Source organism: Urocitellus parryii, chromosome 11, assembly GCF_045843805.1.
Source record: "Urocitellus parryii isolate mUroPar1 chromosome 11, mUroPar1.hap1, whole genome shotgun sequence".
Lineage (NCBI taxonomy): Eukaryota > Metazoa > Chordata > Mammalia > Rodentia > Sciuridae > Urocitellus > Urocitellus parryii.
The window spans coordinates 12,981,122-13,008,463 of record NC_135541.1 but is presented as its reverse complement, the minus strand read 5'-3'; the positions used below and the strand labels follow the sequence as shown (position 1 = coordinate 13,008,463).

Genomic DNA, 27,342 nt, shown 5'->3' with positions numbered 1-27,342 from the left:
ACACGGTGAGTCCAGTCCCAGCCCCTGCTCTATTAGAAACACTAGCTCCTCCTGGTGTGTGTGGGGGTCATTGAAAAATAATTTAAATATTTGCCCAATTCTTTTGAGAATGTTAAAGCGGCTTTCATCCAGAATCTCAATAAAAGTTTCCCCAATTCCCTTCCTGCTGGCTTCTCCGTCTTTCCCTTCTTCACCCTTTTGTCCCCCGGCACACAGCTGAGCAGCCCCCAAGGCCGTGTCCCAGTTCCCTCTGAGCCCCCACTCGGCCCCACCCCCTCTCCTGCAGCTCCCCCCCCCCCGACCCTCCCCCCCCCACCCTCCCCCCCCAGCAGACCCACAGGATGGGGCCGGGCTGGGGCTGCCGGGACCACCACCGGGTTTCCTTCCTGGGGGGAGGCAGGGAGGGAGGGAAGCTGGCCACGGGTTCTTGATGGCTTTCCTCTCCAAGTGCGCAATGGCAGGGAGAGGTGGTGGAGGTGGATACCCGAGGAGTGGGGCGGCGGGGGCTCCTCTTCTCCCCTGTTCATCTCTGCCTTCGTGACACGGTATTGTTCTATTTGAAATCAGGAAAACAGAGCTCTCTCTCGCTTTGCGGTGCAGGGGATGGAGCCAGGGCCCCTCGACACCTCTCACAGCTGGGCGAGGGCTCCAGCCCCAGCTGCACCCCCAACCCCTCATTTTTTTTTTTTTTCAAAAGTAAAGAAACCAGGGCAGAGGGAAGAACGGCATAGACAGTAAGTCAAGTGCAGGGACAGAGTGGATTTCCTGAACCTGTCCCGTTGTGTCTGTCTCAAGTCTTGAGAAGCCCCCAGGACGGGCTCAGGGTAGACGTGATGAACAACAGCTGTCCCTGGGCTTCAGGAATCTCATTCCTCCCTGAAACTCAACTGGCTGTGGGATCAGAGAAGTTGGTGACCCAAGAAGCTAGAGGGGTGACCCAGCCGGGACATCCAGGCCCCAGGCTCACACCAGGTCCCGGGTGAGGGAAGGGGAGAGCGTGGCTACCTCTGGGCGGGGTTGGGTGAGTGGAGGAAATGGCCCGATCAGTCTGGGGGACCCCTCCTGACTGCCTGGAGCAGGGGCCAGACGGTCTGAAGCCAGTGCCCTCCCCTGCCAGCCTCTTCGGGGCTCCTCCTCGTGTCTTCCTGACTATGTCCTCTCAGCCAAGCTAGTGCCAGTCCCTGGACAGTCCAGTGATTTCCCCAGGAGCCCTTGACTGTAGTTTCATTTAAGTTATGAAAACAAAGCAAAATTAAAATCTCTTCTGCGTCTCACTCTGTCTGCACGCCGTGGGCTGCCCAGGTTGGCCGGGCGATGACTGACTTGGCACACATGTGGCATCGGTTAAAAAAAAAAATCAGCCAACCAAAAGGGAGGCCTTGAGGACCCACTGTGTGCTAGACAGTCCCGAGCACCTATTCCGTACAGGGTAACAGAGGCCGAGCAGAGTTAGAATGACACCAATATCAGCTGTCATCACGTACTGACCAGTCAGCCTCTTTGCAAATTCTGGACTATTCCTTTTGGATCCTGGGGAGTCTTAAGGCTGGGAAAGTGAGAAACTGGACCCCAACCAGAGCACAGGCTAGGTCACCTCAGAGGGTCCCACGCTGAGTGGTCTGACCAATCAGAACCCTTGGTCCTGGTGATTGGCCAAAGAACTGACACATGTCTCCATGAGAGCCAATGAGTCTTGGATTGGGGAATGTGGTTGAAACTATGGGGAACAATGAATCCCTGTTTCTGTGGGAGGTGCTGAGGCAGTAGGATGTGAGCCTGGTATTGCTGGCAGCCACCTTGTCATCATGAGGCGAGAACTGCCAAAAACAGGCCAGGAGAAAAGGAAGCTGTTCTGAGAGATGGAGCGAAGGATATTGAATCCTAATGGCGTCGTCTGAGCTCCTCAAGGAGCCATGCCTAAAGCTAGCTTTCCCCTGTACTTTGAAGTTATATAGGCAAAAGAGTGCTTTGTTTTTGGTTGGCCAGATTAAATTGGCCTTTCTGCCAATTTGAACCCTGATGCTCTCTGACTGAGCAATCGCTGTGACCAGAGGCTGGAGTAGCTCACCATCTCTAGGAGTCTAACCAGGGAAACATGTTCTCCCAACCACAATCACCATGGGTCGCTTAGAGAGGGCATGAATGTTGAGCAGAAGCAGGAGGCCAGCAGATGAGAATCCCTTCAGAATAGCTGTGCCTCCTGGAGCAAATCACTTTCCCTCTCTGAATACTGATTTTCCCACCCGCAGTGTGGACGTGGGTGGCCATGGGATATTACGGGAAACATAACATCTGTAATATGGAATTGTCAGAATCACTAAGAAAATGCCGCAAAGCACCTACCAAATGATAAATGTCTGGCACACAATAAATGCTCAGCGCTTACTACAGCTGGGGTTCCCAGAGAGCTTGGGGGAGATGACCTCTGAGGACCCCAAGGAGACAGAGGTAAGCGTTGGAGTTGGCAGCAAACTTCAAGTGCTTCCCCTTGAGCCGCGTAAGACCAGGGGCTGCGTCTCCCGGGGCAGCCTGGGGGACGGAAGAGACTTGGCTGGGTGTTGGGAGGCCCTGGTTCTGCTGCCGGCCCAGTGAGTGGCTTGGGTGGCCCTCTGCTCTTCACCTTGCTCCCTACCTGTGGCACTCCACACGCCTCCTGGCCGTCCTCCCTGTGTCCTTCCCTCTACAGTGAAGAATTCTGAGCACTGTCAAACAAGGGGGGGCCAGTGCTGCAGAGAGTTATTTGCTCAGAGCCCCTCCCCGCCCTCCGGGTCCTCATACCAGCTGCCCAGGACTCTGCACCTAGCTCTTCTCTCCCTGGTATTCCCAGGGTCACTCTGAGCTAGTTCCTGGACAAGGGTCCAGCCAACTGCTTCTACTGTTCCCTCCCAGTGGTAGGTTCTCTTTTCTCCTCAGTCCACTGTCATCCCCAGCCAGTTCAACCCTTCGTCCCCTGTGGGGAGTAGGCAAGACTTCCCAGGTCTTTCCTTGGGAGCTCATAAACTCTTAGTCATGCTTCAAAACCCAAGTCCCAATTCCTCCAGGCTGCCTTTGCTTTCCTTAACAGGTACTCATCATGCCAGCTCCACATTAGTTCCTTAACCCAAACATAGAGGATGGTGAAACAGACACAATAAATGCTCAATGCTTTCACGGCACACATAGTGTTTTTCTCCCTCTGTCTCACAAATTGGGCCACACACAAAGTTGTAGCAAATCCTAACCACATCCCTCTCCCGTGCGCACATACACACATGCACAAGAGACACCAAAAAAACCCACAGGGATTTGCTCTCTTCTTGATTATAAAAGAGACACAAAGTCTCTTTCCACCACACCCTGGTGCATACACAACATAATGCAAGTGTACAAATTACACATCATAAAAACATACAGAGAGGCATGTTTTCTGTTTTATTTTTCCTGCTTCACCCGCACCTCCACAATATACATGTAGAGACAGTTTCTCTGCTGAATCTACCAATGCACACGCCTGGAGAGCCCGCGGGCTCCTCTCTGCTTCCCTCCCACACCCACTCGTGTCTCTCTCTCTCTCTCTCTCTCTCTCACACACACACACACACACACACACACACACACACGTGCAGTAACAATCCCCAAATATAGCCGTCTGTCTTTCCTTCACACATAAACACACAGGCATGCGGAATCCATCCCTTCCCCCTTCTCTCTCTCTCTCTCTCTCTCTCTCACACACACACACACACACACACACACACACACACACACACACGCAGCTGCAGAGCCCCGGGTCATACTCCAGTGCAGGCGCCAGGCAGGAGACAAAGGTCGCCAAGACTCCCGAGCCCCGCACCGGACACCACACAGCCTCTCCCCGACTCCTCCCGCCCTCAAAACCAGTCTCGGCGGGTCTGGACTCTGCACCCCGAAGCCCGAGGCTGGAGCCGGCGCCGGCCCCTCCGAGGTCCCCAGGCAGCCCTGGCCTCGAGCTCCCGGCGCGCCAAGGGTTAAGGGGCTCGCGGGGGGCGGGAGGGGCAGTCCGGCCTCCGCGTGTGATTGGCTGCGCCTCCCGGGCCCGGGCTCCCGCGCCCCGCCATTGGCCCGCGGCGGGCCCCGCCTTCCCGGGAGTGGGCGCCGGAGCCGCGCGCTCGCCCGCGGGGAGCCAGGCGCGCGGCCGGGGCCAGCCAGCCGCGCCGTCCGAGCTGCGCAGCGCGCCGGGAGCCCGAGCCGGAGCCCGAGCCGGAGCCGGAGCCGCCAGCCGGGGCCGCCAGCCGGGAGCCGCGAGCCGGGAGCCCGAGCCGGGCCGGAGCCGAGCACGCGCGCTATGGTGAGTGCGGTTCCAGCCTGCGCACTGTTCCGGTCCAGCCTCGACGGTCTCCGCCGGCCGCCGCGGATGGCACCCGGGCCCGCCCGACTCGCGGGGGCTGGGCGCCCGCTGCAGTGCAGCCCCCGCTCGGCCCTCGGGAGCGTGGAGCCGAGGGGCGCCCGGGCAGGGCTCGGCTCGCCCCGCGCCCCACGCCCCGCGCTGGCTTCATGGCCTGAGGCCGGTCGCGCGGAGCTTGGTTCTGGGCAGCTGGCCCGGGCTGGGTGGGGAGGACTCGCGGTGGCCGGTTCGGCTTGGGGACCGTTGGTGCGGTCTGATTTGGGGCATCCGGAAGTCCTTTCACCCTGCTTGGCGTGCAGACCCTTGGCAGCGGGCTGGGTCGGGTTTGAGGGTGGTGGTGATTCCGAGGCTCTGAATCCACCTGGACCTGAGTGTCCGGAAAGCTGGGGGCCTTCTGGGGCTCCATTGGGAAGTGGTGTGTGGCTGCACCGTGAGCATTCGCAGGGCTAGACAGGGACACTCCCGGACTGCTGATCCCGCTCTGGCATAAGGGTTGGTGGTTGTGGCCAGGCCAGGTTGGAGGCTGTCAGAGACCAGGGGCACTTAGAGGCTCCACGTCCAGAGGTCTGGTCTCCCCAGCATCTCTCAGCAAGAGTCTTCAGAGGAGGGGCCAGGTGCTGGCAGGGATGGGCAGAGGCACCAGAGAAAAGGGGAACCGAGGGGAGGAAGTTTCATGGGGGTCTCTGAAGTCCTCAAGGAAATCCTTTTGGTCCAGGCTGATCCAACATGGTCCTTGTCTGGAGGGAGTTAGCTCTGCCCAGAGCCAAGGCCTCTGGTCACCTCTCCAGGGCCTGGAGGTTTCCTCTCCATCACCAGGAAGAGGCCACCTGCTTCTCTTTGGCCCTTTTCCAATGGACAAGTCCCTCTGATTCTGTCACCTACCAGTCAGGTTCTGTGCCCTCTGCAGTAGGCACAAGGCATCAGGTCAGGCCCCAGGAGAGCACGTGCCAGTGATGGTGGATGCCAGTCCCAGGGATGCAGCTCTTCTATTTCTCTTGTGATGCTGCTGCCAAGATTGAGGGGCACATTAGGAACAGCTGAAGAGCCCCCAGTGACTACCCAGGACCACTCCCTGCTCTGCTCAGCTCCAAGAGACTCCTTACAAACTCCCTTTCCCTGACAGTCACTTCTAGAATTTTCTTCCTTATGCACCAACTAGAATCTTCCTCCTGTGTACCACCACCTACCTCTTTAGAGAACTGTGGCTTTATTCTACCTGCCAAAGCACCCAGACACGGTCTTGGACTCCACCTACCTCTGATTTAAGAATCCCACAGGAATGCTCTGCTTGGTCAGTTTCACTGTTAGGGTGCATTACCCGGGGACCAGCACTTGATTCAAAGTCTTAAAATATGAGTCATAAAAGAGGGTAAGTCTGTGAGATCATGTCACCCATTGTGCCTTCAAGCCCACTCTGACCTAAGTTACATGGAAGGAAGTCTTTTTTCCTCCTTAAAAACCATCATAAAGAGGAAGAGGGAGAGGTCCCCACCTTGCCTTGGTGACACTTTCCAGAACCTCACATCTGAGAAGCCTCCCAGCCCATCAGGAAGATTCCAGATTCTGGCATCAAACAGGTCTAGGTTCGAGTTCCAGCTCCTCCACTTCCCCACAGGGACTTTGGTCGAGTTGCACCATTTTTCCCAGGTTACAAGTTGGCTCATCAATGACAGGAGATGATAAGTCTTATCTTCTAGGGATGACTTGGAGATTGGTTGAGATAACCCAAGTGAGAATGTTTTGCTTGGATATAGCTTAGTTTCCTTACTTTTACAACCTTGAGCTCAGGTATGTCTGACCTGTTTGATAGTCTGGAAGAAGGATTAATGTTTATCATGATATGAGGAGAAGAGGACAGTGATATGTAGATAATATTTTGTGTGTCATTCAACAGAGATTTATTGAACACTTATTATATACCAAACCTTGTGCAGGGGAAGAAAAAACTGAAATACCATGTTAAGAGAGCGTCCACCAGTCCTTCAATGTCTACCTGGTCCTCAGGCTGTATGGCATGTCCTTAGGAGAGGTGGCAGTATCACACCAAGAGAGGGCTGACTTCTGGCTGGAGAGATGAGAGAAGGCATCACTGAGCAGGTGGCATGTGAATTGGAAAATTCATCCCAGTTCGGGGACCTGGGTGACATAGGAGCTGAGTGACATGGAACTCTGAAAGCCCAGGATGGAGCTGGCCTGGCAAGTGTGTGAGGGAGCCGGGAAGAGGGGGGGAAACAGGTAGAGGGGCGCAGGGGCAGAGAGCAGGCTGCAGCAGGCTGAGTGGAGGCCCAGTGTGGATCCTTGACACACCACCTGTGATTGGGGTGGGGCTGATGCCAGGCTTCCTTGGCCCCCGTCATTTAGCTTTCCCCCAAACAGGGGTCCCTGGGCCGTCATTCCTGAGGTGGGGGCGATTCAGGACTGCCACAGCGTTTGCCCCTGGTCTCCTGCTCTGTGGACACTGAAGTCTAGTGTCCTTCCCCTCCAGCGTGGCCAAGGTTCCCCTGGCCCCTGGGTCCTGATGGGGCTCCTTGGCAGACCGTGTGGGCTGCTTCCTGCTCTGCTGCCCGACTCCCCTAAGCTCCGCTCCCCACCAGGTCTCTCCCCGGTGGCAGGGAGTCAGCACTGATCTTAAAACTCAGTGGAGGGGCTGGGCTGGGGCTCCCTGGGGGAGCGCTCCCCGGGTTCCAGCCTCAGCACCACCTAAAAATAAATAAAATAAAGGCATAAAAATATAATAACATTATTAAAAAGAAAAAAAACCCTCAGTGGACCCACCCCACCTCCGTGCAGGCTGGGGATGAGGTGGCTTTTTGTACCCCCTGCCTCTGGCTGTCCTCAGACCACCCAACATCAGGCACAGAGAGGTGTGGGAGGCTGCCAGGGCACAGTGCCAGGACAGGCACCCATCGCCTGGATGTTTGAAATGTGAGCCAGACAGGCAGGCTCCGGGGAAGGAGACCAGCCCAGCTTCCCCTCTGCCCGCACGGTGCCTTCCCGTTCCAAGCGGGGGCCTAAGAGCTGTGGGTCATCCTTACTCCCAGTGGTGGAATTGAGGACAGGTCCAGGGCCCAAGTTGGAATCCTGTTGAACTACCAACTTGCTGTGTGACCTTGGGGCAGCCACCCTCCCTGTCTGTGCACCTTCCCTACCAAGGGGGGCAGATTGCTCCGCTTCTTGGGGTACCATTGTGAGGACACAATGGGTGCACACGAGGGGCAAGGTTATTGTTTGCAGGTAGGAGGACGGCTGCACGCCAGGCCACAGTCGCGCCTCAGCCACTTGGGCGGCCAGCACCTGTCCGGTAACCAGGTTACTCATGTTTCCTTGCATTGCTAGGTTTTGGGGTAAGTAAGGATGTTGTCGCTTTGTGTTGAGGGGTGAGCTCTCTTTTCCTGCCAGCAGCCGAGGGCTCGCCCCTGGCAGGTGGGGAGCAGGGCTCCGGTGCGAAGCCCTGGGGTCGGCGGCAGTGCCCTGGCCTGAGCTGAGATCGTGGCTTAGCTGAAGTCAGCGCTCTGGGGTTTACGGGGAGGGGGACCTTCAGCAAATGGTGACGACCTTTTGTGCCTCTGTTCAGTGTCTTTTCAGCTGGCGAGGCCAGTGCCCAGGCCACGGCCAAGGTGCTTCGTTCCTGTATTCACCCAACAAGTGCCTGGCCCAAACGGCGCTGGGGCCGGGGTCAGCATGGAGGGCAGTGGGGTCTCTCTGCCACAGCTGGGGACAGGCCGATGTGGCCAGGAAATACCAGTGTGGTTACTGTTGCCAAGGAGACGTGCGGAGCCAGGGGAGCAGAGAGGGAACCCGAGGGCAGGAATGGTAGGGGGCAGTTAGGAGACCACGAGAGGGGCCTGGGGGGACACCGGTGGTCGGTCGCCGGGCACTGCCCTGCACCCCCCAGGCCACTCCATCACGCTTCCTAGAGGGCCGTGAAGACGAGAAGCCCAGGGTCCCTGCAGCCCCTTCCCCTGTGGGCCCCGCCTACTCCCCCACCTTCCTCCCACCAGGACAACACCAAGCGCCAACCAGGGTGCGATGCAGGCCTCCCTCCAGGGTGCACGTGTGTCAGGGAAGCCATCCCGGGGAGGTGGCAGCTGGCGGCAGTGCCCCTAGGTGCTTCACTCATCCACAGATAAGAATGGGGGGCTGTCCGTCCTTCCAGAGCCATGTCAGCAGGCAGTGAGGAGCGGCACCCTGCAGCCCCAGCGTCACGATGGCGCTGGGAGTCTCCGCCTGGGCTGCCACCCTGTCTCTGGACCCTGCAGGTCAGGGTGGCTGGGGTGTCTGCAGGCCTGTCCTGGCCCCTGACAAGCCTAGGAATGGCTCTTCCCCGCCCCCCAGGGCTTGGGGGGATAATACACAGAGGAGCGGATTTCTGGAGAACATTCAGGGAATCAGCTGAGGGAGGGGCTGCCATCAGGGCCCAAGAGGGAGCTAAGCCCAGAATGCTTCTGCTAAAGGGGGATTGGGAGCCATGGGATGTGTACGGAGGAAGACTGAGGCGTGAAATGAGCACCTACTACACCTGCCTGGCACCTGAATGTGCCCTTTGCCGGGCATGGTGGTGCACTCTATCATCCCGGTGACTTGGGGGGCTGAAGTAGGAGGATCACAGGTTTGAGGCCAGCTTCTGCAACTAAGCAAGGAACTGTCTCAAAATAAAAACAAAAGGGCTGGGATGAGGATCAGCAGTAGAGGGGCCCTGGGTTGGATTCTCAATCCCTCAAAACAAACAAACAAACAAGCAAACAATCGTAATCTCCCTGATCTTTGCACCACCCCCAGGCAGCAGCCACTTTTTGAGTTGTGGAAGCCAAAGCCCAGGCTCAGGAGCCTCTCAGGAGCCAGGGGCCGGCGTGAGGCAGCGCCTGCCACCCCATTCTTCAGAGCTCTGGCCTCACCCCAGGGTGCCACTAGATTTAGTGAAACTCCACTTTCCTGGGAAAGCCCCCCACCCCCACCAGGGGTGAAGCTCTCAGGAGCTAACGGGGTGGACAGGGTGGACGCTGGCCAGGCTGAGCTGCTGGGTATTTATCTTTGACCTTTGTGCTTGTGACAGTTAGAAAGCCCTCTCGTCCCCATTCACTAAGTGTCTTGGAACCCACTGGCAGGGCCAGGACTCAAACCCAGGCCTGGGACCCCCATCTCCCGGACTCCAGGCCCCCCCAGCTGTGGATGTCCCAGGCTTTCTGACCCCATGCCCCTGGCCCACAAGCCTCCTCTCCCCACAGACTCCTTCCCTCCTTGGCTGGGAGAAAGGAGGCGGCAGCCAGGAGGAGTCCAGTTACCGCGTAAACACAGTCATGTCAATATTTACCTCTGGCTGGAACCCGAGCCTCCCACCTCCCTGCTGCCTCCCACGCCCAGCCAGGTGCACATGGCCTGCTCCTGGCTCAGGTCTGGCCATTGAGAACGAGGCCAAAGGTGGGGACCTGCCTTCCAGCCCAAGCTGGGCCACTCACCTTTGATGTGACCCTGAACCAAGCACTCTCCCTTCCCGGGCCTCAGTCTTCCCATCTGTAAAATGACACAGCTGGGACAGACCCACGCAAGGGCTGTTTTCAGCAGTGACAGGTAGGGGGACGAGCCCAGTGCTGTGGCACAGCCTCGAAGCTACGCAGACTGGAGTTGGCCTCGGACCCTGCTGCACGCGCTTGACCCCTGGAGCCTCGGTTTCCCCATCTGTAAGTGGGATCCCGACGGCACCTGCTTTGGAGGCTGTCGGCTACCTGCCGTACACAGCAGAGCTCTTGGCACAGGAGAGGAGAGGGACAAATGGTCGTGGTGGTAGTTGTTATTCCAAATAAACATTTTATGACTCTCTGAATCCAGACGCTGGGTTGCGTCACTCGGGAATCAGAGCCAAGGGTGGGGACTCTAACCTCAAGCCCTCCTGCCTCTCTGGGGCCACAGGCTGGGCTGGGGGATCCCAGGGGTGGAGAAAGACCCCTAGTCAGCACCGCCCCTGTCCCCAGCTGCCCAGTGTTTGGAGTTCCTTCTTATCGGGCTGAGGTCCAGGGCTGAAATGACCTCAGAGATGTGCCCTGAGAGGAGCGAGGGAGGGTGGAGGGAGCGGGAAGGGGAGGAAGGACGCATTTCCTAAGCTGCTGTTTCGCACAAGCTCCTGTTCCCAGGCCTGGAGAGGAGGGCAGCTGTGGGGAGGGACTGGCAGCCCAGAGTGTGGACAGGGCAGGACGGGGACAGGGGACTGCCGGGGTAGTAGGAGTGGGCCCAGATTCAAACCTGGCTGCGTCACTTTTTGCTGTGTCACTTGGGACAACGTGTCCCCTCTCTGAGTGGTTGCCGCCTGTTTTGTTGGGAGGGTTTCATCTGAAGTGCTTCGGAAGAGCCGGGCGCTGGCTGGCACACGGGGGCTCCATGGCAGCCTGCTGCTGTGGCTGGCGGCCCGCACCTTCCCCAGGGCCGAGTGGTGCGTTCTGCGGGAGAGAGGGGACGTCGCAGGCAGCTCGACTGTCCCAAGGGCACACCTGCACACCACTGGACCAAAACGCAGAACATGTCCCCAGTCCCCACGTGGCCCTTCGCCAGTCCCCTGCCCTTGCTGTCCCCTTGGCTGGCCTGGTTTGAGCGTCGTCTGCCTGGTCCACGCAGCGCACCGTTCATGCCTGGTTTCCTTCGGCGGCAGGTGGCACCGTTTCTGAGGCCCATCCCAGGGGCGTGGGCTCCGGCCTCTGGTCTCTTTAGGCTGAGTGTGTTGGGGGATGGACGTGGCAGTGTCCGTGGATGACATTGGGTTGGCCCAGTCTGGGGCTGCTGTGGCCTTCTCGGGGGTCTCTGCAGACCTGTAACCCCCGTCTCCTGGTGCATAGCCAGGAGCGGGGACTGGCCGTTGTGCGGGTGGCCTGAGTCTGACCCTCCCGGGAGCTGCCCAGGATCCCGAGGGGCCATCCATTCTCAGAGCAGATGGGTCTCCTCTCTCCTCAGCTCAGTGGGTGCTTGGAGGCAGGAGGGACTCTGAGGGCCTTCCCTGCCCCAGGGCCTCAGCCCCACTCTGGCCTTCCCATCCCCAGCGCCTGGCAGCTCCCAGCTGCATTCTGTCCCACGCTGAGCCTCTGCTTCACCTGGCGCTCTCAGGGGTCCTGGTGCTAGGGTCCCCAGCCATGGGGCCTCCCACTGTTAGGCTCTGTGGCCTTGGGCTGCCCTTCCCCCTCCCTATCCTCGGTCTCCTCCCACCGGGAGGCTGAGGGGTCCCTGGTGTCTGGTGGCCTCCCTCCCTTGGTGCCGATGGCTCCTGCTGACTGCGTTCCTCTGCCGCAGGCTGGCGCAGGTGGCAGGTCCTTAGGAAGTGTGAGCGGTGGACCTGCAGCCTCCCGGGACGCAGCCTGGTGAACGGCTGCCTTGTCACTGTGCTGCTGCTAGGCCTGCGGAGCCGGGGAGGTGAGGGTGGAGCCGGCCAGTCTCTTCAGGAGGACCGCTGGGACAGTGGGGAGGGGCTTGTGTCCTGGTCCCCTCCCTGAGAGCGTCACTGTGGGCGAGTGTCCTGTGGGCAAGAGCCCCCGGATGTGGACACTGCCCTGCGAGGCTCTCTGGAGACCGCCTGGGCACCAGGCCACCTTGGGTTCGAATCCTGCCACCCTCTTGGCCGGGCCCCGAGCAGTCCCCTCCACTTCCCTGAGCGACAGCATCCCCATCTGCCAGGCTGTGGGGACCCAACGAGGCCCCGACTCATTGCTGAGACGAGCGAGTGGGCAGCCAGATCCCTGCCCCCTGGGGAGCTCCATTCCAGGGGAGGAAGCAGGAGGCCAAACGGGAACATTGGCCAGCCAGAAAGAGCATGTCGGAGAGGACAGGACGGTGCCTAGCGAGTGGCAGTGAGGGACGGGGCTGCTCCAGGCGGTGCCAGGGCAGGAGCCAGCGCCTAAGCTGAGAGCCAAGGTCGTGGGGCTTCCCGGCAGGAAAAACAGCAAGTGCAGAAGGACGGACCGGGAGCCTGGGTGTTATGGGCGGCGGGAAGGCCCACGCGGAGTGGGAAGAGGTGGGCATGGCGGGGGCCGTCAGGGAGGGCCTTGCCTGGAATTGGGGGCGGTGGCATTTTGTTCTGAGTGATGGGAAGTCACTGGAGGGCGCCAGGGAGATGACTCAGTGTGGACTGTTCAGAGGCCCTGGCTGCCGTATGGAGCGTGGAATGCAGGGGGCAGCAGTGAGGCGGGGAGGCTGGTGGAGGGAGGGGCGAGCCTGACCTCCCCTGTGCACCTGTCCCCAGGGCCAGGAGGCTCCAGCATCTGGGATTTTAGCTACTTCAGGGACAGGAGTGAGGGGACAGGGCCTCCCTCCCAGATGCTTCCAGACATTCCCAGCAACAGGGCAGAGTGGGCAGAAGTTCCCTCCAGAGCCACAGACCTGTCCCCAGACCTCCCCTTGAACTCAGCCTCAGGACTCTCCTAGAGTGACCTCCATCCCACCCCCCAGCCCCCAGAGACCCGGAGGGCACAGAGCCTGATCCTGCCTCTCCTGCTCCTACGCACCCTGCCTGCTGGGAAGTGGGGAGAGGAAGTCCCGGCTGCATGGGGTGGCTGTCCCCTCTGCCCTCTGGGCTGCTGCTCCCATGGCCAGGGGCAAGGCAATCCTGTGGTTTTGTGGTTCTTGGTGTCCTGGGCTGGTTTGGGCAAAACCCAGTACTTCGTCTTTCCTTGCCTCCGAGTGTCTGGGGTGGTGACTTGGTGTCCTGCTGGGCTTTGGAGAGCAGTGGGCAGGGGAGGGTGGCAGGGGCCAGAAGGGCTCACAGGCCTGAGTGGAAATGAGCTTTGGCATCGCCCACACCAACTTCCTGCTGGAGAGGCTGAGACTCAAAAGGGGAAAGGGACTCTGTCTGAGGCCACACGGCAGGTTAGATGCAGCCAGACAGTGCCACTTAGTCCCAGCTGGCTGAAGCAGGTGTCCATCTCTGACCCTCAGTTTCCTCCTCTGTGGGCCAAGATGAAGCTAAAGCCCTCCTCGGGGTGGCACTGTGAGGAGTGGCGGGTGGCTTGTGTGGAGTTGAGAAGCTCGTGGGCTGGTGTGTGCAGCAGGTGCTCAGTGAATGGGAGCTGAGAATACCAGGGAGGGTCTGTCACCCGAAGCCTGGGAAGAGCTGGGAGGGTGGCTGCCTGCTCGCTCTCCAGTCCGGAGGAGCGCAGGGAGGGCGGGGGGGGGGGGGAGTGAGATCTCCGTCCCTGGTCCAACTGCAGCAGTTTGTTCTGTTTGCTTCCCCGTTATAGGGGGCAGGCCCTTTGCCCAGGCCCTTGACTGCCTCCGTCACCCAGAACATGCACACAAGCTCATGTGAGCTGGAGCTGCACCCTCAGTGTGGGGCAGACAGGCAAAACTGTCACCCCAGGTAAAGACCGGGTGGCTCTTCTCTTCCTGCATTGGTCCCTCCCTCTTGCCCCCAGTGCCCGTTTGTGATCGAGTGGTTAGGATCAGGGACCATGGGGCCAACTTGAACTTCAGCCCCAGATCCCCGCTTATCAGCGGGCAGGTGAGTCTCCCTCTGAGCCTGCGGTTTCCCGTCTGTGAAGTGGGGGCTTTCCTTGGTGATTGCAAATGTTAAATGAGAAAATACGCCCAGACAGGCCTGGTGCGCGTGGACTCAAAAAAGTGGGCGGCACTGATGACAGATTGGATCCTAAACTCCCTAGGCCCATTCTTCTTTCCATAGCTGCTCTCCCAAGCTTTCTGGGTCACCTCCTGGACCCTCGTGCGTTTCTGCACCGCCCCAGCCTGTCTCCTCCCTGCTCTTTCGAATTCTCTGTGCTCTGACAGATGAGGAGCTGGAGCTCTGGCCCAGCAGCCCCGCGTCTGAACTCCCAGATCCCTGGTACCTGAGCGGCCGTCGGCAAATTGCTTAAGCCTTGGCCTCTGTTGCTGCAGGAACAAAATAGGATCAAACTCAGAGTTGTTTAAATAAGTGATCGAAATCTTGTAAGGTGCTAGGATGGGTGCCTGCCCTACAGCAAGTGCCTAAGAAATGTGAAGTGATTTGCCGCTAGGCAGTTTGCCGCTGGACAGAGCCCCTTGCCTTTTCACTCTGGTCCCCAGCACCTGGGAAGGGTGGGATCGGCTCTCTGGGGATCTGCACTGTGGGCAGTGGAGAATCCATTCCAGTGAGACTATGTGTGAGGCTTTGGTCAAGGTCACACTGTGAACTTGTCTAGTGGGTGGATTGGCAGGCTTTTCCCACAACCCTGCACCACTGTGTGCTGGGGACAGGCAGGGGAGGGTGCGGCCCTTACCGAGCTCATATTCTGTGGAGGGATGTAGGGCAGAATGGCCCTGACACCGTTAGAAATGACCAGCCCAGAGCGGGTCAGGTTGCTTCGGATTGGTCTTCCTAGGACCAGTGACACTTGATTCCTAGGCGACACCAACTCTGACTACACTGGGTTTTCCTGCCTCTAGTGTTTATTGGTCTTGGCAGTAATAGAATGGTGTCTGTTCAGTGTTTGCCAAGTACAGAGCTCAATATTCTGTTATAAAGTCACTTAATCTTCCCATCAGTCCTACAAGGTGTTTTTTATTATCCTTCCTTTCTTGGTGGGAAACTGAGGCACAGAACAACTGGTGGAACCTTCTGTCTGTGGGCAGCAGACCCAGACAGGTCCTTAACCCCATGCTTCCACGCCTTCTCTGCAACGGAGCTTTCCATCGTCCCTGATGACGGCCACGCAGGGACTCTAGAGAGCACTTCACCTGCCGTGGGAGAGGTTCACACAGGGCCTTTCTGAGATAGAGAGAGGGTGCAAAGCGCCTAGCTGGGGGAAGGGGAGCTCAGAAGGGGAACGGCTGGGATTCCAGCTGAACCAGTACCAGGCACGGGGGTGCCTGGGTCCCCCAGGAAGGCCCAGCCTGTGGGAGAGGTGAACAAGTCAGGGGGGGCATTGCCAAATGGTATTTGATAAGCAGTGGGCAGGAGCCCTCATGAGGCCCAGTGAGATTGGACAACTAACCTGGCGCAGGGAGTCCATGAGTTGGGTCTTAAAGGATGAGTAGGGGTTTACCATTCAGGGCAGTTTATCCCAGGGGACTCTGGTCTGTGTTCCCACCCACAGCCGGTGCTCCGCTCTGCTGCCCTGCAAAGTCTGGTCTTGGGAAATGTGACTTCTGTGTCACTCAGTGGGAGCCAAAAGCAGTCCCTGTGCTGTGCCTCATGAATTCCACTCCCAGCGCCGTCTGCGGGTGGCTGGCCGGACTTGCAAGAGGGTCTCCACTCTAAATATCCAGGCCTGGGGCCGGGGCCGGGGCTCAGTGGAGGAGCGCTTGGCTCACAGGTGTGAGGCACTGGGTTCGATCCTCAGCACCACCTGAAAATAAAAAAATTAACATAAAAAACATTTTTTAAAAGTTAAAAAAAAATATCCAGGACTGAGGTGTCCCGAGCACACAGGGCCCTCACCCCTGGTGGGCCTGTGGCAGGGAGACCCCGGAGCGTTTCCTGGTTTGTTTGCGACTGTTCCCTGCCCCCCTCCCGCCCCCCCCCCCCCCCCCGTGCCTGGAGTAGACTTTGCATAAAGCACCTGCTCAGACCACCCCACAACCTGGCAGGTAGGGGTTGTTGGTTGTCATTCTGAAGGTGACTCGGGAGCCACCTGTCCTGCTTCACACAGCTAAGCAAGTGGAGGGACTGGAGCTCCAAGCTATTAGGGAGAACCCTGGTCACCACGGGCCGTGCACCTGTGTGGACAGATGCTCGGTCCCCCTGGAAACCCTGCGGTATGGTGTCAGGACCCAGGACTTGCAGGGCACTGCCAGCGGGCACACCGTCCGTGTCCCCTGCAGCTGTTCTCACTGGAGGACGCCGAGGACCGCAGGTGCTGCCGGGTGTCTCCGCCATCCTTCCCGAGATTCTGAGTCAGCACCTTTGCAGTGGGGTCCGGGATCTGGTTCCAACGCTGGTGGCCTCAGAACGCACTTTAAATCCTGATATATTATAGGCCTGTTCTGGGCTCAGCACTGTCCTGGGTGTTTTATTTTGTCATTTTGGTCATCAGATCACCTCCTGGTAGGGGAAATTGGTACAAAGGGAGGCAAGAAGTCCTGAGAGTGACTTCCACTAGTCACGTGGAGACTTTTTTTTGGGGGGGGGGGGGCACTGGGGATTGAACCCAGGGGTGCTTAGCCACTAGGCAACATCCCCAGCCCGTTTTTGTATTTTATTTAGAGATAGGATCCCACTGAGTTGCTGAGGGTGACTTAGAACTTGATCCTCCTGCCTCAGCCTCCTGTGTGTCTAAGGTATTCGGTTCATTTACAAACCAATTGCCTGAGGAAACAGGCTCAGAGAGGTTAGGCAACTAGCCACAGCCACACAGCTGTAGTGGCAGAGCTGGGATTGGAACCTGGGCCCTCAGCTCAGGAGGCCACCTTTGCATACTGTCTCACAGAGGGCAGACTCCAGCTGTGCCAACCACTGCTGCAGGTAAACAGAGGACAACTAATGGTGATAACTACATGGTCTTCGATAGTTGCGCAGGTCCCTCTTTATGACCAGGGTGCTATGTCAGCCGATGTCAGAGGAGCCGTCCCAGGCGGAGAGCAGGGGCAGGGACGAGATCCCTGAGAAAGAAACGCTGAAGGAGAGAGCTGGTGTGTGAACCAGGTGAGATGGAGAGCGAAGGATGCTAAGGGAACAGGAGCATCTGCAAAGGCCCCGAGATGGGCGACCTACATAGCATGTTCCATGGAGCTGGAGCAGAGAGCAAGGGGACAGTGACCCAGGTGAGGCTGAGTGGGAGGGGTGGCCAGGGTTGGGCCCTGCAGGGGCAGAGAGAGAGACCAGGGGAGAGATTTGGACTTTGTCCCTAGGATGTGTGTGTGTGTGTGTGTGTGTGTGTGTGTTCAAACTTAAACTTTTTTTCTTTATTTCTTTATTGCAAAGGCTTCGTTTTCTTTTTTTTTTTCTACACTAAAAAACCCTTTTAAGTCCTCAAAGGAAGAAAAAGCCAAAACGTATGGCTGACGGGGTGGGGGTTTTGCCCGGATCTGGCAGGGCTGGGAGCAGGGTTAGCAGGGTCCCCTGTGCCGTTTATTAACCTCATGCCTGGTCCCAGGTGCCAGCGAGATAGGCTGGGGGAGGGGCAGGAGTGGGCTCAGGATGGTGCTGGCCTGGGAGAGGGGACCCAGATGGAGGAGCAGGGTCAGCTGACCGCGCCTGGCGATTGGCTTGGTAACTGATGGAGGTGGGGCCCGGGCGCCTGCCCATGGCTTTGACAAGTGGGAGCGCAGAGCCCAGAAGGGTCGTTGTGAGCTGCTGGTGTCACACCGAGTGAGCGGCAGAGCCCAGATGCTGAGCTGGAGCCTCCGGCCTGGAGCCAGGTCCAGGCAGCTGCTTTCGCAGACCCCACCCGGGCCTCTGGTGGCTGCCCCCTCCCGCCCCTCTTCCCTGCAGCTTCAGGGGAGCGGGATGCTGGGAGGGCAGCCGCTCTGGCTTTGAAGCCTCGGATGGGGGAAGGGCAGTCGCTGACCTCCAAATTCTTTCCTCATGACCTCTGTGACCCTGGAGAGACTGGGGCCCTGGGGACCCCGCCCTCCCCGGGCCTCCACAGAGTTCCACAGAAGTGGGGGTCGGTTGGGGCTGGACCTCCTGTGCACAGACAGCCCCTCCTGGAGCAGAACCGGCCTGCAGAGCTCTGCAGAGATGCCCCTGTCCCCGAGAGGAGAGGGTGACGGGCCAAAGCCTGGGCCTGGCCTCCCACCTAATGGGGAGAGTTAGAGAGGCTTCCTCCCCAGACCGCCCGCCTCTAAGAGGCTCTGTTAAGTGACTAGGGGCCGGGGGCCTCCTGCACCTCTTCCCCCTGGGCAAAGCCATCCCTTCCTGGCCCCCAGGACAGCCATGGCTCCCCCAGGAGCAACCTGGCCACCCGCATCTGAGCCCCGTTTTTTCAGGACTCGGACCCCGTGAGGCTGGGCTCCCTTTTCTCACTGTGTCAGGAGCCTCCTCTCCCCTCAGCCTCCTGGACTCTTGATCTGGGCCTCACCCCTCTCTGGGGACTGGTCCCCAGCTGGCCAGGAGTCTAGGACCTTCCCCCCACAGCCTCCCAGGGTCCTGTGTCCCACCAGCCTGACACACAGTAGGCATTCAAGTGCTATGCTCGCTTCTGCCACCCCCTCCCTCTGCCCTATTTCTGTGGCTCCTCTGAGCCTCCCGCCTCCCCGCACACGGGTATTTTTGGTCCTCGCTCAGGAGGGGCACGCAGGCGTCAGCCGTGCAGGGGAAGTGACTATGTTTGGCTGAGGACGCGGCCTCAGCTGCACTGGGGGCCGCGCACTAAGTTTGGGAATGAGTCTGGGAATGAGTCGGGTGGAGAAAGCCCCCAGCGGCTTCATGCAGAAGCTGGATGCCCGAGCCTCAGCTGAAGTCCAGAGGACGGAGCCAGCACCTCCTCAGGCACTCTGTGCCACCCGATTCACTGCCTCCCTTATCTGTTCCGGGTCTGCTCCCTGGAGCATGCGGTGGGACCCACTGCGGGACCTTAACTGAGCTGGGCGACAGACAGACTCGTTTCCTATCCGGGTTCGCTCTAAAGAGATGGGTTTTATGTGTCCCCAGTGTTTCTTAGATAGGGGGGTCTTGCTGAATTGCCCAGGCTGGCCTTGAACTCATGGACTCAAGCGATCCTCCTGCCCCATGCTCCCCAGTAGCTGGGCTACAGGTGTGTACCATCACCTTCTGCCTGTGCCCCCATTTAACAGATGAGGAGGCTGAGGCTTGGGGAGGCAATGAGAATGAGGCCAAAGCCCCACAGGTGAGAGGTGATAGAGCTAGAATCCTTGCTGATTCCAGAGTCTGTTCTTTGTAGGTCCTGGGAGCATCCGCCTTCAAGACTCAGGGTGCTTTGCTTACAGCTCAGAAAGGCCTCATGCAGCAAAGAGGAAGGAAGAGAAAAGAAGAGGATGAGAAGGTCCTACTGGACCCTAGCAGGGGATGTTCTGGACACATTGGGAGCCCGTTCTCAGCTGAATAAGGTGGTGCCGTCCTGCCCTGGGGCACTCATGCCCTTTAATTGCCACTGTGACTTCTTTTCCCTGGGGCGGGAGGGGGACCATCCCTGAGAACAGAGACCCTGGCTGTCTCCCACTTGGGGCAGATGTTCAGGCAGGGTCTGCTGAGGCGCAGGTGCAGGTCCTGGAGCAGTGTGTGTCCCTCGGGCCTTTAGGGAGCTTCGTTTAGTGTCAGCCAACAAAGAAACAGAGTTCACTACTCACAATTGCACTTTGCAGTCAGTCCTACCCTCCCCCCCATGGTGTAATGTGTTCCTTTAAAGAATAAAACCAGGGCTGGGCTGTAGCTGGGGGGGTGGGCAGAGCGCTTGCCTAGCATGCGGTTCCCTCCTCAGCACCACAGAAACATACACAAATAAAGGCACTCAGTCCATCTACCACTACAAAAAAAAAAAAAAAAAGAGCAAAAACCAGAACGAGGTGTGAGCCTCTCTCCCCGTCTCTGACTCGCCACTGAAGAGCTTCGGAAGGAGAACCGTCTCTTCCTTCTTTGGTGAGTTGTGAGTTTTCGCGATGTCCCCAGGTGGCCATGAGTCAACCCTAAATTCATTCAGGAAAGTCCTGAGGAATTTTTCTTCTCCATCAGGTTGTATTTGAGCAGGCTGGGTGACACCCAGTGACACACACACTCGGGCTGGGTAGGGAGGGGGCACCTCTGCCTCCCTTTGTTCCCTGTCCTCCTGGGGCCCGGGGCCATCAGCCAAAGCAGGGAGGCGGGTTTGGTGACCAGAGGCTCCTCCATCCTGGCTCAGCCCCACCCGGGTCCTCTGGGGAAGATGAGTCACTTCTCCAGCCCTGAGATGTTTGTCTCTCAGTGGGAGAGAGAGCGACAGGGTGAGGTAGAAGCAGCACCTCGGGCCCCCCAATAGTCCTCAGCTCTGGGGGGCACCTTGTCTGGAGGGGCGGGGCAGCCAGACCCTGGCAGGCCAGAATCCCCATCCCTGGTGGGTATCCGGGTCACCCTGGGCAGAATCGTGCTGGGCCCAGAAGGTGGGGCATCCCTCTTAGTCCCCCACTGATGGCTTCTGCCTCCCCTGTCCTCTGCTGCCCTGAGCCTCGGCAGGGTGGGCTGACCCATGCACCTCTCCCCCCTCTGCGGCTAGGCCAGGTTAAGAAGGTGCACGAGGGGAGGTAGCAGGGTCCTCTCCGCCCCTTGTCCCGTCTCTTCTCCTAAGTCCTGTGGTGTTGGCAGCCAGCCCTGGAGCCTGGGCCCGCCCTGTGGCATGGTCGTTATTTGAAGGATTTGGAAATCTAGCTTCAGCGAGGGAGGGAGAAGTGGGATGGATTCCCTCAGTTGGTGACATGTGCCAAGCCGGGGGCGGGTGGGCAAGGATGCACCTCACTGCCCTCCCTGGGGAGAAGCCACCTGGATTCAGCCTCGAGCCCTCCCTGGATTCCCGGGTCAACTCCAGGGTGGCCTGGAGGAACTCCTGCCACCTCCCTGGGCCTCCAGGAGAGCTGGTCACCACCCACAGCTGAGAAAAACCTCTGTCTCACTTTCCGTGAGTGTCTCCTTAAACATCACCTCCCCCCGACAGCCTAGTGACACTCGCCCCCACCTCCCATTTTCTGTCCCTCTTCCCTCTTTTTGGCACTTGCCACAACCGAACCTGCTCCCTATTGGACGTTCTTATTGTCTCCTACTAGCATATCAGGTCCCCGGAGGCAAGGACTGGGTCTGTTTTGTCCCCTGTCGTACCCACCCAGAGCAGTGCTGGCACATAGTGTCACACGTTATGTAAAAAGAATAAATGGAGAAAATGAACGGATGAGGGAGTGTGAGCGGCGGCCGCGGCTGGTCCCCATCAGCCTCGCGCCTGGCTCCTCTCCAGCTGCGGCTCCGGGCGCACCCCCTCCCCCCAGCCTCCCTCTCGGGCTGCTCACCCAGCTCTTGAGGTTTCATGCTTGATTTTTACATTTGGCTTTTCCTGGCAGGGTCCGGACTGCCCTGGGGAATAGAGCGAGGCACATTAAGTCCAAACGTGCTATTTTGGAGTCGAATGCAGAATTGGCACAAATTTTTAAGATAAACAAAGATGAGACTGCAGCAGACTTGAACTGTGTCCTTAGACCTGCCCAGCCTGGCTCAGGTCCCCCACCTCGCCCCACGGCTTCCCCGGTGTAGCCCTGTGACGCTGACCATTTCCTCTGCCGTGGTCAACCCTGAGAGACGCTGCTGCCTTCCTGTCAACGTGCACACATGTTCAATGTCACCGGCTTTGACGCTGACGTCCTTCTTCTGTGCCGGAGTCCTGTCCGGGATACCTCGTGACATTTGCTTGTCCCGTCGTTCTGGCCTCACCTGTCCGGGGCAGTTTCTCAGCCTGTCTTGTTTCTCAGGACCTTGGCAGCGTGGAGGGCGCTGGCCAGGTGATGTGGACGGTGGTGCCCTTCAGTGTGGGTGTGTCCTGCGTCCTGTCTGGGTTTCTTCCTATCTTTCTTGAGACCCGTGATGGCGTGGGCCTCGAGGTCATCCCCTCTTCCTCTGCCCTGCGCTCTGCGTCTCCTCTCTTCACTGATGAAGGCCACCCCTGTCCCCTGTCCTGTCCAGACCTTCTTGTGGCCTGCCCCTCCACCTCAGCCCAGGGCATCCATTCCTGGATGGAATTCAGGGTGTCCCCCTGTCCCCCATCCCCATTCTTGACCAGATCCTTTGGATTCGGCCTTGCTCTTTGCTCCTCTGGCCCTGGTCGGCCTTGGCCGGGCACCTGCTCTCCTGGTGCCTTCCTCCTGCTCAGCTGCATCTCAGCAGCTCAGGTCTGGGCAGGGCACGGCCTGCTTCAGACCCCTCTGCGGCTCCCCGTCACCCTGGGAGCCGGTCAGGCTTCCTAGGGACCCTCGCTGACCCCTAGGCTTCTCCTAGGCCCCCCCTGACCCTCCCGCACCCTGCGCTGCCCTCTTCCTTTCCTGCCCTTGGGAGGTGACTCCCTGAGCATGGAGACCTCCTCTGGCTCTCCCCTGTCCCCGCAGTACCTTGGACAGTGACTGGTGCACTAAGTGCTTGATGGATACCCCATGATGGTGTGAAGGAGTAGAGACAGGACATGGGAGTTGCAGCAGTGACGAGTGTGTGCAGGTGGGTCTCCGTCAGAAGCTCGGGGAGGTCAGCTTGCAGAACGTCCCTTCCCGTGTGGCCTTCGATACATGATGTGAAGGAGAGGCCATGTTAACTAGGCACGAAGGGAAGAGCATTCTGGGTGCGAGGAGCGGTGTGTGCAAAGGCCCTGTGATTTAGGGAATATGAAGGACTTAAAAGAGTCATTAGAGGACCCAGGGTCAGGAGGGTGGGGACAGGCTGTGGAATGAGGCTGAACAGGGTGACGGGGCCAGACCCCGAGATCCCTGTGAGTTTCTCTATCCTCAGAGCGAGAGCAGGTGTTGGGTTAAGAGTGCAGGGGGGGGCTGGGGGAGAGACATAACCGGATCCTTTCTCAGGCGAGTGACCTTGGATGCGTCACTTGGCCTTCCTGAGCTTCAGTCTCCTGTCTGTAAAATGGGGACAGAAACAGCCACTGTGCTGGGCTGCCTGGTGACAGAGTGAGATGAGAGGTGGGGATGCTTGGCCCTCGCTGGTGCCAGGCAGATGCCTGCCTCCGTCCCCCTGTGACCACGCCCCAGCCCCAGCCGCCCAGAGTCATCAGAGTCACCGGCAAAGCCCCTGCTCCCTCTAGGCTGTGCCAAGCACTTTCCTGCTTGAGCTCATCTACCCCTTGCCGCCACCTCAAGAGAAGGGCACATCACTGTCCCTCCTTTTTCTAGGAGGGAACGGAGGCTCAGAGAGCTTGAGTCACCTAGGTGGGGTCCTGGGTGGAGGAAGCCTGTCCCCAACCGAGCTCTGGAGTCTGCACTCAGCAGGCTCCTTCGGGGTCCTGCCCCTGCCCTGCCTGTGCCCCGCCCCCGCCCCTGCCCCTCTCTGGAAGCTTCCTGAGCTGCCAATCCCTCCTCCCTGAGGGGAGTCCCCTGTGCCATTCACACAGACTCCCCAGGGAGATTGGCCAGACCTTCTTTGTGTTTGTCCCCAGCCCCTTATCTGGCCCTCCCCCAAGGCCTTTCTGGTCTGTGTTAGGCTTGTTTATGTCCCTGTCTCCTCTCTCCCAGGAGAGACCCCAGGGCAGACTGGTGAGCGCCAAGACTGTGGAATCAGTCAAGCTAACCCGGGTTTCAGGCCCCAGCTCTGGGACATGGGACCCTGGGAGAGTGACTTTGCCTCTTGGAACTTCAATTTCCTCCTCTGTAAATTAGGGACAGTAAAACTTCTGGCCCTGGGTGATCTTGAAGATGATGTGGACAGTGTCTGGGCACCTCCTGGCACGGGGTGGGTGGACAGTCAGAATGGCCCCTTCCCCTTCTTCCAGACCGGGAGGCCCAGCAACAGTGGCAGCAGCTGGTCCCCCGGCTCAGACCTAGGCCAGGGAAGAGCACTACAGGTTCAGGTGTCCCCAGGCTGCGGGCAGCTCCAGGGCCCGTGGCCTGGGGCGGGGAGAGCCACTGGTGTGAGCTGTGTATGGAGATTTTTGGGCACGGTCTGGCCAAGAATTTTCTATTTGCTTTGGGCTGTGCACTGAGCTTCCGCTGACTTCCTGGCCAAACTCTTTAATGACTCCTAAAACCGCGATGACAGTTCTGAAGCCATCTCTCCTTCACCTTCTGTGAGCCAGGACGTCTTCAGTGCCTTCGCCAAATCACCCCGTTTCATGTTTGTCGTCCTCTGTGGGCTTGGCGCTGGCCTCGACCCCTCTTTATCAATGAGGAAGCCAGCCTACCAGCAGCAGGAGGAGACCTGTCCCAGCCCAGAGCTACGGACCACAGAGCCCCTCCTCTCCCTGCGCCCCTCCTCTGGAGTTAGGGTTCTCAGGTGTGAGCTGTAAACAGGGCAGGGGCAGGCAGCGGAGAGCCGCCTGCCTGCGTGGGAAGCTGGTGGTGGGAGCCGTGGGACCGGGTGTGTTTATTCAGCCTGTCCCAGGCAGGCAGAGGGCCCTGACCAGCCAGTGTAAACATCCGGACTGCTTGTCAGCCCAGTGGGGGCCTGAGACAGGCCAGGGAAGCAGCAGCCAGTGCCTCCCTGAGCCTGGCACACTGCCGGAGGTGCCCCTGTAGGTGGGGGCGGCCCAGAGTCAGACTTTATTGAGCATCTGGTATGCGCCAGGCCATTTGCAGGCCGGGTCTTCTCACCCCTCCACACGGCCCTACGCAGCCTGGATGATTATTTTTACCCAGCTGATGAGGAAATGAGCCCCGGGAGTTGTACAAACCCAACTCCATTCAAAGCCCACAAAATGTGGGTACCTAGGAGAGCATCTCCAGCTGTTTTCTGCTGCTATAACAAAATACTTGAGATCAGGTCACTTATAAAAATGGAAATGATTTGGCTCAGGGTTCCAGAGGCTGGAAAGTCCAAGAGCCTGGCACTGACATCTGGTGAGGGCTTGCTGCTGCAGGAGAACATGGCGGAGGGCCTCGCACTTGAGAGAGCAAGGGAGCGCTGGCCGGGTTTCTCCCCTCGCCCACCCTCCCCAGTAGTGGGGATCAAACCCAGATTTGACCTGGGTTTGGGGGAGGGGGAAGGGACTATTTACACATAACAGCTGGAGGGGTGGGCACCTGGAGATACAGGTGCTGCCCTAGTCTGTGAGAGAGAGGGGGGCTGTCATCTCTGTGTGAGTCTGGGAAGGTCGGCATCCCACTCTGAGTTTGGATCTGAGACGGAAATCAGACCCCCAGATCCCATAAGCTCAGCCACACCTGCTAGAGCCAGGGACCAGCCAAGGTCACCCAGAGGGTCTCTCGGGTCCAGGGTGGTTGAGATGCCTCCTGGAGCATGCGCAGGTCTCAGGAGGCCCAGGAGAATTCGGGCAGGGGAGGAGCCCGGCTTCCCTCCAGCTCTGGGCTTCGAGGGACCCCCAGGGGACACTGCGCAGAAGGTCTGAGGGGGCCGGCAGAGGGAGTCCCACCAGGCCTGGCTGCGACTTTCTGTGTGCTGATGAAGGGACCGAGGTCGCGCAACTGCCAGGCCCCTGATGTGTCACCAGCTAAGAATTGCTGCAGTGTGGCCTGGCCTGTGACGACTAGTGAGCTCTTTCTTCTTCATCCGAGGCCTGGGCCCGGCCCCTCCCTCCAGCTAGTCACTGTGGAGACCCCCTCACAGCAGCAGGGGCCGAGGCTGGAGGCCAGCTGTGCGCACCGGGTCCCCGTTTGCAGAGGCAAAGCACGGCGGGCTTTTCTTCACACCTGTCTGACGCCACAGCCCGAGACTTTGGGGTCTACAAAGTGCAGAGCACAGTGAATGCAAAAGAAAACCTTCCAGACGCAGCCATCGCCTCCCTGCGGGGCCCTCCCAGGGCCAGCCCCCGGCCAGTGCATCTCGTGGGGAAACTACTTTGTGAATGACAACGTCGATGACGTTGCCACCTCCCTAAATGACACCTGGCGCCGCCCACTGTTTGGAGGTGTTAACAACACGCAGGAGGCTGTCATTTCTCTTCTGCAGCTTGCTGGTCCCTCCTCCTGTGGGCCTGAGTGTGAATGTCACCGTGGGGCTGTATCCTGTGGTTTATCCAGGCCACTGGAGATGGGCGATTACCATGTTCACTGCTGTCACTCGAGCGCTGGCTCCTGGTGACCTGAAGGTTCCAAGGAGACGTTATTTGGTATTCATTAAGGATTGGAATCGGGTCAGGCCCCACATTTTAGGACTGAGATAATTGGCCAAGGATATCGGGGTTCCTGTTCTGCAAGTGAGAAGCCCCCAGGACAGGAATGTCGCTCTCTCTTGTTCACCGTTGCGAGCCGCGTCAAGTGGGCTGCATGTAGTAGGTGCACAGTGAACATCTGTTCACAAGACGAGTGGATGTTTGCCAGGTTCTGGGTGAAATTTTCATAGTCTTACTCAGTCGTTCCTAAGGAGGAGTCCTTCCCATTTCAGTGAAAGGTCACATCTTGTCCCAAGGTCCTAAAGCCAACCCCCGAATCAGCCAGCTCTTTCCTGAGGTTGCCATGTGAACAGGGTAGATTTGCAGAGCTCGGTGCACAGGGAAAGCTTCTAGATAGAAGGACCAGCACCTGCATAGACGCCCATAGGGCTCTCTGTGTCGCCTGGGGCTGTTACAGGCCGCTGATGAGACAGTCAGTGGCATTGGGTCAGAGGACCACCTGAGAGCCATGGGCCGGGTGGTCAGCAAGCTTCCTGGAGGGGAGGCGTGGTGGGCAAGGGGGAGAGAGGCTACCTGACCCTTCCTTTCCTGGCTGGCCCTGCTCAGGAGAGGGGCTGCCTATCTCTGGCCTGGGGACAGACACCCTGGGTGCTCTCAGGAGCCCTGCTGTGTTCTTGTCACCTCGGCTCTAGCAAATCCCTCTTGAAAGAGAAGAAAACTTGGGCTGGAGATGTGGCTCAGCGGTAGCGCGCTCGCCTGGCATGCGTGCGGCCAGGGTTCGATCCTCAGCACCACATACCAACAAAGATGTTGTGTCTGCCGAGAACTAAAAAATAAATATTAAAAATTCTCTCTCTCTCTCTCCTCTCTCACTCTCTCTTTTTTTTTTTTTTTTTTTTTTTTTTTTTAGTGATACATTATACTTTACTCATTTTTAGCTAAACTGCTTTTAGCAAGAAACATTATTGAGCTTATCAAATTTGTATGTAAAGTAAGAGCTAACAGAATTCCTTACCCCTAAAAGCTTTCCCTATTCAAAGAAATATAACTTTTTTTTAATGTTGATGGATCTTTATTTCGTTCATTTATTTATATGTGGTGCTGAGAATCGAACCCAGTGCCTTGCACATGCTAAGCAAGCACTCTACCACTGAGCCACAACCCCAGCCCTCACTCTCTCTTTTTAAAAAAAAAAAAAGAGAAGAAAACTTGTTCCTAATTATTAATTGTGAAATTGCAAACTGGCTCCTGAGCTGTGCGGAGCAGAGCAGAGCCAAGCCCCAGAGGGGAAGGAGGGGGCCTGGATGGCTACAGAGCCGTGATTTGGGGGGCCCAAGA

General features: G+C 58.4%; 1 protein-coding gene across 1 annotated transcript in view; it reads left to right on the top strand.

The window, feature by feature from the left end:
- Positions 1-4,195: 4,195 nt before the first annotated feature.
- The window catches only part of Ece1 (endothelin converting enzyme 1), a 97,605-nt gene continuing 74,458 nt past the window's right edge, over positions 4,196-27,342 (top strand). The window contains exon 1 of the mRNA XM_077791651.1: positions 4,196-4,306. Coding sequence (XP_077647777.1) covers positions 4,304-4,306 — 3 coding nt within the window. The 5' untranslated portion in view covers positions 4,196-4,303. The remainder of the gene's footprint in view (positions 4,307-27,342) is intronic.